General features: G+C 44.3%; 1 protein-coding gene across 1 annotated transcript in view; it reads left to right on the top strand.

Moving 5' to 3' along the window:
• The window catches only part of LOC126481909 (atrial natriuretic peptide receptor 1-like), a 925,501-nt gene that overhangs the window by 481,287 nt on the left and 430,504 nt on the right, over nucleotides 1–13,710 (top strand). The window contains exon 3 of the mRNA XM_050105867.1: nucleotides 6,448–6,597. Coding sequence (XP_049961824.1) covers nucleotides 6,448–6,597 — 150 coding nt within the window. The remainder of the gene's footprint in view (nucleotides 1–6,447; nucleotides 6,598–13,710) is intronic.

The following is a 13,710-nucleotide window of genomic DNA, read 5'->3' as shown; positions in this document are numbered from 1 at the left end:
AACACGGTACCGCCTGCACGCCAAACACGGCACCTCCTGCACGCCAAAAACGGTACCTCCTGCCATTTTCGCACGCCTCCACGTCGATCGAACTTACTGCTCTGGTTCCACATGACCGCCTTGCACAAACGCTCACTTCACTGCCATGATTTACGGCGGCCGTGGAAGGTCACATAACCTCCTGGTACCATTCCCACAATATCAACAGCGCTCCGAAACGACCATTGTGCTCTTTAAAAAATTAAAATCAACAGCTTCTACATCGTCTAATTTCTTGGAAGACTTTGTTGCTAAGTTCTGATGCTGTTGAGAGCAGATTTTGTTTAAATTCTTCTTGATGCTAACATTGCGTGGTTGTTGCCTGGTTTTTGTGTGAACTAATGATGTATGCCTCTAATACTCTAGTTAATCAACGGGGTTCAAGTTATGGTTCTCAACAGTCCGTTCAAGCAAATCCACCTGACTGTTTCCGCACAAGACTTCAATTACTCGTGCTTCGTTGGCAGAAACAATAGCATACCGATTCAGAAGAGATGCGTTTCCAAACTGTTGCCAAACGGGTTAATTGTATCCCACGGTCTAAAGTTTTTTCCTAAACATTTGCTCTATGTTTGCCATTGATTGTAGTTAATGGTGTAAGCCCAAACCAGGAAATAGAGTCCACGCCATTACTCTCTGTTGCTGCATCTACTACATGAATTGCGAACCATTATTTGTTATTAAAAATATTCAAATGTGTGTGAAATCTTATGGGACTTAACTGCTAAGGTCATCAGTCCCTAAGCTTACACACTACTTAACCTACATTATCCTAAGGACAAACGCACACACCCATGCCCAAGGGAGGACTCGGACCTCCGCCGGGACCAGCCGCACTGCCCATGACTGCAGCGCCTTAGAGCGCTCGGCTAATCCCGAGCGGCATTTGTTATTAGATTCTAGGCTTCCTTCTAAACAGAATTTAACACGTCGCTCTTAACGGAACAAGATCGGCAGATGTACTCGTAAAGATAATTCCGAGAGCACCACAAGGAAGTGCGGTAGGACCATTACAGTTTACAGCGTATATAAATGATATAACAGAATGCGTCGGATGCTCTTTAAGGCTGCTCGCAGATGATGCGGTTATCTATAACAAAGTAGCAACGCCAGAAGGCAGTATCGATTTGAAGAATGACCTACAGCCGACTGATGAATTGTGCAGGCCCTAGCAATTGACCCTGAACGTCAATAAATGTGACATATTACGTATAAACACCACAAGAAATCCACTACTGCACAAATACAGTGTTCATGACCAACTGCTGGAAATGGTATCTACTGTAAAATATCAAGGAGTAACTATCCAGAGCGACCTAAGATGGAATGACCACGTGAAACAAATAGTAGGAAAAGCAGACGCCAAACAGACTCATAAAACAATCTTAAGTAAATGTAACTCATCTGCAAAAGAGGTGGCTTTCAAAACACTTGTTTGACCGATTCTTGAGTATTGTTCACCAAGCTGCGAGCCTTACCAGGCAGGATCGTTCAGTCAGCGTGAGAGTGTTACAGAGATGCTCAACAAACTGCAGTGGCACGAGCTACAAGTGAGCCCTTGTGCGTCACGGAGAGGTGTACTAAAGAAAATTCGAGAAAGCACTTTCCGGGAAGAGTCGAACAACACATTACTTGCTCCCACATGCACCTCGTGAAATGATCACGATGAGAAAATTCGAGAAATTAGAATTAATACAAAGGCTTACCAATAATCATTTTTACCACGCACCATTCGCCAGTGGAACAGGATCAGTTATTGGTACCAGAAGTATCCTCCACCATACACCCTCAGACAGCTTGCGGAGTGTTGATGTAGAGGTAGATTAAGGTTCCTTCCATTCTTGTTACTGGGTGCGACGTGAAAACAATGGCTGCTCGTTCGTTTCTTCGTCCTCTTCTTCTTCTTCTTTCTAGCCCCTCTCCATTGGAACAGTGTCCACTAATTTGATCGTTGCACACTATTTGTTATGATATAAACTTCCCGTGGATTTAGTTTTGTTGATCAAAGGTTTGCTGTTGTAATGTCCAGCCACCGTAATTTAGGTCTTCCACGTTATCTCTGGCCTTCAAAAAAATGTTCAAATGTGTGTGAAATCTTATGGGACTTAACTGCTAAGGTCATCAGTCCCTAAGCTTACACACTACTTAACCTAAATTATCCTAAGGACAAACACACACACATGCCCGAGGGAGGACTCGAACCTCCGCCGGGACCAGCAGTATCTCTGGCCTTCGACAAGGAGATTATTGAGCTGATGTCTCAGCTGGGCAGTGCCCGTACTAAGTGTTCCATGCCTGCCGCTTCTCATTCATTGGAGTCACTTTAGCTAGGCTGTCGAATCGTTGTGTTGTTGATATGATCGACCAGACAAATGTCCAATAATCTTCTCAGTGCCATAGTGACACATTTTATCAAGACCACTAATGCGCAGTTCATCCCACGTGAGACAAGCCCAGCATTGTGAAGGAGATGATTCGTTTTACTCGCCGTGAAATGGACGTCACTTCAAAACAGCTGTTTTATCGGGGCTTGGAAATTGCTGCCAGTCTTCTGGGAATAGGTCGATGGTGTGACGTGGGCCAAATCGGACTAGGCCCATAAAGAGTCTGCTTCAAGACTATCTGCGAAGTTTGCCCGCCCGTCAGCTGCATTACCGCAAGGATATGCTTTTCGACGCACCGTGATCGATTTTACGGACAAGGTTTTGGACGACGTGAGAGCTTGGGAGGCTTGAACTTCCCGCCTACGCCTTGAACCTTGCCTTTAATTGATTTTATTAGTATTGTTGAAGAGGCTGTTAGACTTCTTCCCAGTGACGCTGCAGAAGAAATTAGGCGTGGAACATGCCGCACACTTACGAGAGGCCCACCTCAGAAGAGTATCATTTCGTCCTTGATAAGGGCCGCACTAAGCAAGCTACGAGAAGATATTCACCTGATGGTCCTTCCATCGAACAAGGGAAATGCCACTGTACTGTTACCACGATGAGCAGAAGATTTATAGCTTGCTGAGTGAACCAATGTACCGGAAGATCGATAAAGAGCCCGCAAGGAGAATAGAAGAAATAACGTCGGCGTCGTTGAATTCTTCTTTCCTTCAGCAAGAAGTTGCGAAAAGATTAAGACCTCACAGCTCTCTTACACCGTAGTAATATGGTCTTCCAAAGATCATCTTCCATTACGTCCTATTGCGAACAATATCGGAGCTCCGTCATATGACTTAGCTAGACTTCTTGCATCTTTACTAACACGTAATGTGGGGGAGTGCTCGCATCATATTCGCAAGTCCGATGACTTCGTTAATAGACTGAGTCCGACTTGTTAGTTAGCTTCGATGTCGTCTCGCTCTTCATTGTCACTCATCAGCAGTACGTTCGAAGCCGATATAACAGCGCTATTTCATCATGCCCTCTCCTCAACCTACTTTTTATTCAACAGTGAAGTCCTTTCTCCCCTCCTATAGAAAACTTCATTTATGGCAGTTTTTGAGGAGAGGGCACTTGATGCGGCAGAACTTAAACACAAAGGCTTATGGAGTTATGTAGATGACACTTTTGTAGTGAGACCCCACGGTGAAGAGGAACTGCCACGCTTTCTGCAGCACCCGAATTCAATCCGCGAGGATATAAAATTTACGATGGAAATGGAGAAGGGCGGTCGTCTGTCGTTTCTGGATGTCTTCGTCAGTCGTAAAGTTGGTGGATTATTGGAGCATTTCGTTTACTGTGAGCCCGCACGTGCAGAACTGTATTTGCAGGCGTCTAGCTGTGACCAACAATCACAAACTAAGGGCGTCCTTCGAATGTTGATGCACCGGGCACGTGTTATATTTGATGGAGACTGACTTGCAGAGGAGATGGAACACCTGCAAGCTGTTTTCAAAGAAACTGGTTATTCTCCACATTAGATCTGCACAGCTTTAAGGAGGAAGCAATGTGACCACTCACAATATCAAGAGGAGAACGAGTGGTACAAGTCCAGGACGCTCCACCCATATTCCGGAAACATTTCGTCTAAATTAGGAAGATTCTTAACGAAACTGCATGTCAAAGTAATGTTTCGCCCACCTACAATGACCTGTGCCCTTCCCAATTCGGCAAAGGACGATCTGTGATTGCGGAGGGCCGGAGTCTACATAATATGTTGATAGTTCAGCAAAGCCTACGTGGTCAGACAAGGTGCACAGCGCGTGAGAGGTGTGTTGAACTTCATCGCCACACTCGCTTTTCGCAGCCCAGTAAGTCAGCAATAGACGAGCATTGTATATCCATAGGACATTCCAACGATTATTCTGCCATAGAAATCTTAGCCTCGACGAGATCCTTCTGGGATCCAGTTTTTAAGTAATCGGTGGAAATACGTTTGGCGAAAGATCTTTTTAATTGTGATGGCGCCTTTGAACTGGATAAGGAGTGGGATCAGGTGACTTCTTTAATATCTACAAAAAGGATTTTTTTATGGCTAGTGACACGTCTAGCGATAATTAATTTTGTTGGTTTCACATCTGAATTTTAACTTCGCAAGTCCCCTTTTCGAACGAGAGCGTCCATGTGATATCACCATTATGCATACGTCTGTGCGTCATAGGTGGAGCAATATTCGAAGAGGGCGCGAAACTCGACAGTGGTGGCTCATGTATCGGCTGCCTTTGCGCATGCGTCGCCGTGCCGCTTTTTTGGAATAAATTTAGTGACGTAAGCTGTTAATCTCCAATGCTAAACAATCACCTTAAGATAAATGAATCGTAGTCAGCCGAAATAAAGCGGCAAGAAGTCTACATCATACGGCTGCAATGCCGAAACTTCATGGAAGGTCAAGTTTCTCACTACTCTGCAGATAATAATTAAAACCCTGAAGTAATGCAACCAGTTTCAGGGAAAATACGAAATCCAATCACTGGGCTGGACTATGTACACCACTAAGTGTTCATGGACCATAGACTGCCTGCGAATAGCTCCTAGCAACGTCCACCGTCAACTCCACAGCAACAAGACAAGAAACAGGGCAAGAAAATCACGCTCAAGTTCCTACGTAATTTATTGGCCGCAGCGAAAATCTCACCAAATCGTCTCGGTCACTAAAAACCGCCATCCAGGTACTTACTTGGCTCCACAACGCCTAGGTCTCAGCTAACTGAGCGGCTGCACAATCGCTAAACAACACACTCCACATTGGTTCGACCCCAAATTCACGATCACTCACAGAACCACACTTTCGCGACCTTATTTTGCGCACTGTAAGAAATAGCACAGTTGATTACGAAGGATTACTTTCTTGCGATTTCTGAAATACACAGTGAAAACATGAGCTCCGACCCATCGAGAACATGCCTCCTACGTCCTCCCGAGAGCTGCCAGCCGACTCCTCGATCTCGCGAACCCCTCGCTCAAATCTTTAGGCATTCCAGCCAGTCAGAACCAGGAGCAGAAGGTAGGCATTTTCATCGGTCATTGCCTGCACTCACGAAAAAGGCTTATGTGGGGTGATGTTCCCGGACGTGTCTTCTATAAGTTTCTGTGCAATGGCCGTTGGAAAATATCAGTCATTAAGGGAAATCAAAACCTGTAAGACAGCCAAGTAGGCTCCGTCGGTTTTGCGATACCATCTCCATCTTCAGTTGGCTACACTTCTTTTTATTATAGTATTACATTCTCTAGCAGCATGTCGTTGACTCCTGAGCTGCATACGAATACCTGAGCAGTTAGCGCCACTTCATATGTTGGGTGACTGACTCGAGTCAAGCATATAAATATGCTAATATGCTACAATTGGTGACATATAAGGCAAGTGAGTCTGTTGCATTTATATTTGATCTAGTCAAAGGCGTTTCGTGTCAAGAACAAATTTAAGGGAATGCTATCAAATGTAGCATATTTGCATATTTTTCTGTATTATTCAAGGCATCCACCCAGCAAATAAAATGGCGCTAGTATTCTTATGACGTACAGAACCGGACAACATGCTGCTGATGAACCTAATATTGTAATAAAAGAAGTGATCGGTTTGAAGAGGAGCGTAATAGTCTGAAATCGTTCACGGCAATAAAATAGAGCTCTTTAAACATATTTGTGGCTGTTTCGTCCTTAACGTACAATCCTTAATGTAATAATAGCCAAGAAGTTCAACGAAATCCACCTCGGATTGAATAACATTAAAAGTCTTTTACGTCTCATGCAGTCCGCTGATTTCGCCCATTTTCAAGCGGAAAGGCCAAATTTTCCGCGATAAGCTTATTGTTTGTCTAATAATTACAGCAAATTATCTGAAAAATTTTGTCACTTAACAACTATATTCAAGCTTTGGACACCAGTTCAAAGAAAAAAATTTAAGCGGAACGTTGGTATTTTTATCTGCTGCCCTAAACTGATCGTATCCTTTATGCAGCCATTCGTTTTGTGTATGTTCTAGGGACAGTGATGGCGGGAAAATCCTGGAGAAATTGCTGTCGCGCATGGAGCAGTACGCCAACAACCTGGAGACACTGGTCGAGGAGAGGACGTCTGACTACCTGGAGGAGAAGCGCAAGTGTGAAGAACTGCTGTACCAGTTGCTACCCAAGTGAGTGCCGCCACACCCACCGCCATTCTCTGCTTATAGTTTGGCAGCACTGCTTGCGTTGTACGGTCTGAGAATTCAACGGTTTGTGCGAAGTAGGGTTTGAATAAACATTGCTATTCGGATGCACTGGAAACTGGATATTACAAGCAATGAACGAAAGTCAGACAATCTGTGCTTTCCCTTATTATCAGTTGTTTCTTTCACAATTCACGTCTCATGTTTTTGCTTGATTTTGCAGTTTCTTTTGTAATAATTATTCATGCTCATTTATCTTAACTTTCAAGCATTATTCACTCTAAGTTTTATGTGATAGTTGATGTGATCTTCTGTCTGAGGATTGGTTCGACGCAGGTCACAATGGTAGTCCATCACGAATAAGTACTGCAACTTACATCCATTTAAACCTGGTTACTGTATTCATTCCTAGGCCTCCCTCTACAATTTTCACCCGCCTGCACTTCCTCCCGTTTCAAAATTGACAATTCCTTGATGCCTCTATATGTGTCCTGTCAATCAGTCTTTTCTTTTAACCAGATAGTGCCATAAAATTAGTTTTTAACCATTTCTGGTCAGTGCCTCCTCATCAGTTACTTGATGTACCCATTTAATCTTCGGCATCCTTCCGTAGCACCACGTTTCAGAAGCTTCTATACTGTTCTTGTCTGAAATACTTGCAAGACTACAATGTTCTTGCAGTCTGATTTGAAAGACTACAGGTGACTACAGGTTTACGCTCTGACACCGCCCACTTTAATTTATAAGCCTTCCACTTGTTTACCCGGCCCCCCCCGTCTGCTAAATTAAATCTGACGGTGGTTATAATTGCTAGCTTGCATTGGAGGTTATCACTTTCATCAGAATCTTAAATAAACCTTGAATATTGAGAAAAAATAATAAAATGGTGACCCTGTCATTATTGTACTCAATTACTGATGGGTTGTTAATATTTCAACATGGGCTTACTCTTTTATAAGCCCATCACTGGCATAGGACAAACAACACAAGTTAAGCGAGAGGACAAATAAATCATGAGCGAGTTCAGCGAGATAACTGAGGTCCAAACAGTCGGCACAGCTAAGACTTCATCACAGACTCCCCAGTCAAGACCAGTGCCAGTGCGAAGTCACACTCAGGATCAGTGTTTCAAATGCAACCCACTAATAAGAAGAGTCAAGGCCAGAATCTCCTCTCCAGACCACAGTCTGAATCAGAAGTCCATGTCTCCCCTCATTCCTTTCTATCAAAACTCAGTAAACTTAAAAGTGCACCAATGCAACCCCCCGTCTTTGGTTTCGTGCAAATCACAAGACTTTACGAGCGTCACGCATTCCGTCTAGTTTGTCTGTTCAACCTCCAAGCCAATCCTAACCAAAGTTGATAATATTCTTTTCCTTGCTGGAGAAATAGTCAATCCCTGACTCGTAAATTTCACACAGCGAGGAGAAGACGTTTAGCTCCCGAATTGTGTTCCCCACAGCGTGTTTTCAATGTTTTTGTTTAGGCTTTAAGTGAACAACACATTTATAACAGAGATCATTATCTAGACAGGCCTAACATCACAGCATGTCTGATCAGAGACCTTGGCTAAACCAATCGAAGTGCTTTGTGTCCTAACATAGACCATTTCATAGCCACCACATATGTCGTGTTCCATCCTAAAATTCTTCCGAAGGCCCAAAGCTTCCCAAAAAACTCGGCAGACAGAGGGACGACACAACCTGATGGCTCCGTCTACAGCGTCTGGCCCAAGGCGAACATGGAAACTCTCGGATTCTTTTGGATACCAGCTCTGTACACAACAAGCGTTTACAACACTGTCGAAATGCCTTGGCTAGGCAACCTACTTTCTCTCCTGCGCACCTGTCCCTGCGGTGGCCAGAAACGTCTAACAGGTAGATCCAGGTAGGCTGTTTTTCGCCTCTTCGGCCGAAAGCGTTGTCTGCACAATGGTGCGAGAAATGCTTGGAGCCTGTAATTCTGTCCCCAGTAAGTGCTTTGAGACGTTCCACTCCCTAAAAGCTACACGTGGCTTCGAACTATCCATTGCAAGAGCCAAACCGCCTGCTTGTACTCAACTCCAGAAAACACTATTCGAAGGAGAGCTAAAATAAAGATCCCACATGCATTAACTATGTGCTCCCATCAACACCTCATGTTGATAACTTTCTGTTGCGTCACAGAAAACGATGTCTGTGGTGTGATAACAACATTAAAGAACAGCATTGTTCTCTCATGCTTACAGTCCATGTTTAAATTCCACACAAGGCTATTTTCCAAACAAATAGCTTCAGAAAAAGACTCCCAGACACTCAAATCTATATTCGATGTTAGCAAATTTCTCTTCTTCAGAAATGTTTTTCTTTCCATTGCAAGTCTTCATTTGGGATCCTCTCTACTGCCGCCATCATCAGTTACTTTGCTGTCCAAGTAGCAAAATTCATCTACCACCTTTAATGTTTCGTTTTTTAGACTGATTCCCTCAGTATCGCCTGATTTAAATTGATTACATTTCATTATGCTTGCTTTAATTTTGTTAATCTTCAACTTATAATCTCTTCCAAGTCCTTTGCTGTCCCTAATAGAATTACAATGTGACTGGCAAATGACATGTTTTAATTCTTCTCCATGAACTTCAATTCTCTTCCCAGATTTCTTCTTGGTTTCCTCCACATTTTACGCAACGTTGAGACTGAATAACATCGAGAATAGGCTACAACCCTCTCTCACTCTCTCCTCAGCCACTGCTTCTCTTTCACAGCCTTTGACTTTTATATCTGTACTTCGATTTCTGAACAAGGGGTAAATAACCTTTCGCTCTCTGTATGTAATCCCTGTTAGCTCCAAAATGTAAAAGGCAGCAGTGCAGTCGACTTTATCAAAAATTTTCTCTCAATCTCTTAGACTTTATGTGAGGGAATGAAAAATCCTGAACATACGTCCTCCAAAATTTTGGTGTTCACGGTTTTCTGAGAAGAAAACATTCTGTTGGGTCTTTGCAGAATGTCATCTAAAGTGCTGCAACTGAATGATGGCAGGATGGAGACATTAGGTAAATGTAGCAAGTCACTTGTCAGCAAATCACATATAAAGTTCAATAAAAGCTGTGAGCAACCAGTACGTGACAAAGGAGCTGCTTCAACAGGTCTGTTTATACTCTGTTTTCAGACATTCGTACTAGCATAAAGAATTAGACAAATGGAGGCATGATCCATTTCATAATGTCCCATGAACCATATCCTCTCTGTAATTATAAAAGGTACTTAGATATGTGTGAATGTACAGAGTTCAGTACATCAGAATGTTTATAAAAGCGTTCTCTAAATAGTGATACTGGCAGCAATAACTTCTACTGTGCATTAAGACATCGTATTACTGGCTTACTGTTACTAGCAACCAAATATCCTACAGCGAACCGTTAAGATTCAGGCCGAAAAGGAGTACAAATAACTAGTATTGAAGGTTTCCTGAGAACACGTTGCCTCTGTTTTGTAGATTGTTTCAACGAGATTCGTCTGATTTCGCAAGATTACATCTGCTACATGAATGAAGACGTAAACTTCAACTGAACTTACGCATCGAAATTAAAAGTTTATTCTGGCGCCGTTTGTTAGTTACCGGTTCACGTAGGTGCCGGTAAGGGTCTGTCTGTTACATTTAGCTCGCTTGTTTATTACCCAATGTGTGTCTAGTCGAGCAGTGATAACACAGCAACACGAGGTATTTTGCATTCTCTGCTTCACGTTTTAAGTTTAGCACCCACTGACACATGCATATAATAGCATTTCTTAACAATGTCCGACTTTAATGATGGATCGGCCGTAAGGAATATTGACCTCTCGAATTGCACCAGTAGTCTCCAAGCTCGCATGTTCTCCCCTCCCTGTATGCGATATTTCGTGTGTGTGTGTGTGTGTGTGTGTGTGTGTGTGTGTGTGTGTGTGTGTGTGTGGGTGGGTGGGTGGGTGGGTGCGTGCGTGCGTGAGTACGTAGCGACAACACATGCAATAACTTCAGACATGCATGAAAAATTATGGAACGAGTTTTTCGGGGCTCCGGTGGAGGGAAAATGGAACATTTCTGAAACTTGATTGTAAAAATTACCTTTACGCTGTCTGTGTACGAATACATGTAAAAGATATACTCTTGTAAAAGTGAATTGTTCCTTTAAAAATAAAATCTTTGTACTATAAATTTTAGGTAAGTGTAAAATGATGGATAGGTCGAATGTATTGGATAACGTTGAATATACTCTATAGTCACGCGAGAACACGCTTTTTCCTGTTTTGTGGGTTACACGTCAACTCCATTTGACCAGATTCAATGTAAAATAATGTGTGGACTTGAATGAATTGCCTCCAAGATATTAGACAATGAAGTTTAATTACTAAAATACACTCCTGGAAATTGAAATAAGAACACCGTGAATTCATTGTCCCAGGAAGGGGAAACTTTATTGACACATTCCTGGGGTCAGATACATCACATGATCACACTGACAGAACCACAGGCACATAGACACAGGCAACAGAGCATGCACAATGTCGGCACTAGTACTGTGTATATCCACCTTCCGCAGCAATGCAGGCTGCTATTCTCCCATGGAGACGATCGTAGAGATGCTGGATGTAGTCCTGTGGAACGGCTTGCCATGCCATTTCCACCTGGCGCCTCAGTTGGACCAGCGTTCGTGCTGGACGTGCAGACCGCGTGAGACGACGCTTCATCCAGTCCCAAACATGCTCAATGGGGGACAGATCCGGAGATCTTGCTGGCCAGGGTAGTTGACTTACACCTTCTAGAGCACGTTGGGTGGCACAGGATACATGCGGACGTGCATTGTCCTGTTGGAACAGCAAGTTCCCTTGCCGGTCTAGGAATGGTAGAACGATGGGTTCGATGACGGTTTGGATGTACCGTGCACTGTTCAGTGTCCCCTCGACGATCACCAGTGGTGTACGGCCAGTGTAGGAGATCGCTCCCCACACCATGATGCCAGGTGTTGGCCCTGTGTGCCTCGATCGTATGCAGTCCTGATTGTGGCGCTCACCTGCACGGCGCCAAACACGCATACGACCATCGTTGGCACCAAGGCAGAAGCGACTCTCATCGCTGAAGACGACACGTCTCCATTTGTCCCTCCATTCACGCCTGTCGCGACACCACTGGAGGCGGGCTGCACGATGTTAGGGCGTGAGCGGAAGACGGCCTAACGGTGTGCGGGACCGTAGCCCAGCTTCATGGAGACGGTTGCGAATGGTCCTCGCCGATACCCCAGGGGCAACAGTGTCCCTAATTTGCTGGGAAGTGGCGGTGCGGTCCCCTACGGCACTGCGTAGGATCCTACGGTCTTGGCGTGCATCCGTGCGTCGCTGCGGTCCGGTCCCAGGTCGACGGGCACGTGCACCTTCCGCCGACCACTGGCGACAACATCGATGTACTGTGGAGACCTCACGCCTCACGTTTTGAGCAATTCGGCGGTACGTCCACCCGGCCTCCCGCATGCCCACTATACGCCCTCGCTCAAAGTCCGTCAACTGCACATACGGTTCACGTCCACGCTGTCGCGGCATGCTACCAGTGTTAAAGACTGCGATGGAGCTCCGTATGCCACGGCAAACTGGCTGACACTGACGGCGGCGGTGCACAAATGCTGCGCAGCTAGCGCCATTCGACGGCCAACACCGCGGTTCCTGGTGTGTCCGCTGTGCCTTGCGTGTGATCATTGCTTGTACAGCCCTCTTGCAGTGTCCGGAGCAAGTATGGTGGGTCTGACACACCGGTGTCAATGTGTTCTTTTTTCCATTTCCAGGAGTGTATTAATGAATTTCACATTTAAACCTAACGTTTCGTTCCTGTATGCGGAGGACATTTTCAAGGGGCATCGTAGGATCTTCGAGTGTCCGATTCACACACTGGCTTGCTACTAACTGCAGCAAAGTTCCGTTTACTTGTGTTCCCGCCACGCGCAGTGGCGTGACGTCATATGCTTCGAATATACGGGCGCAATTGGCCATTGTCGGCTGCCGTCGTTCGCTGTCCATCACTCCATAATGTAAGACTGGTGCACAACTTCTTCAGCACCGCGATCCATATGTCGTTCAGTTTCATTTCCACTTCCATCCTAATGAAATTCCTGAAGTATTTAACAATTTCTATGACCTCTCTGCACAGACTTTTGTGGTGTCTGCTTATGACTGTCAATACTTGCAACCCATCAAAATGTATGTGGTTGTCTCCTAGCTGCAAAGCATGTTCCGCAGCAGCTGATCTGTCGCTCTCTCCGCTTCTAGAGTTGCCCTTGTGCTCTTCTAGCCGTTTTTTTATCGTTCTTTTGTAGTAAACCTACTTACAACTGCATGAAATCCTTTAAATCCCCGGTTCCAGCGGCTTGTGAGCATCCCTGGCCGATTTTAGACGATCTTGTATCTTCCGGGAGGGTTTGTACTTTACCGTGATGCTCCGTTTTATCAAGATTTTCCCTCTGTGGTCAGTAGTGTCCTTAACAAAGGCAGGAAAACTTTCGATTCACAAGCGCTTCTCCATCACGTCTTGACGCTCTTTGAAACTTCTTCATTTAATAAAATTTTACTTAAACTGATGAGTGACTTCGACTATACTAACTCTTTGCTATTCTTATCATTTCAACACTGACCCACAATATCCAGGCGCAACGCAATCTGACTGCTCAAAAATGATAACCTGACTTAATAATTAGTACAAAAGAATGGCCCTGAAATAGTAGAAATCCAAACTATAGCCTATACATTTCATAAGCCACTTACCTCACAAAAATCTTCATTACACGAACTGCAGCAATGCCGCAAGCACCAATAATGCCAGCTAAATAAAAGATTCAAACTACTGAAGGCTCCAACTACTGATAGACATGAGGTAAGCAAAGGAAAGATTTTGTTGCAGAGCAAACAATGTATTTACGAAATTTTACCTTAATCACGTGACAACCAGTTAAAAAAAATATAATCATCAGCAACAAATCTCCATGACGGATACACATTCAGACAGTCCGCTCGTGCTAATACTGCAAACCTCCAACACTGCTAATTATTAACCTCTAACCTCCGTCTCTGCTGACTACTCACTCCCAACTTCCAT

Source organism: Schistocerca serialis, chromosome 5, assembly GCF_023864345.2.
Source record: "Schistocerca serialis cubense isolate TAMUIC-IGC-003099 chromosome 5, iqSchSeri2.2, whole genome shotgun sequence".
Lineage (NCBI taxonomy): Eukaryota > Metazoa > Arthropoda > Insecta > Orthoptera > Acrididae > Schistocerca > Schistocerca serialis.
Note: the sequence above shows the minus strand (reverse complement) of the source record. Positions and strands in the feature narration are given on the sequence as shown.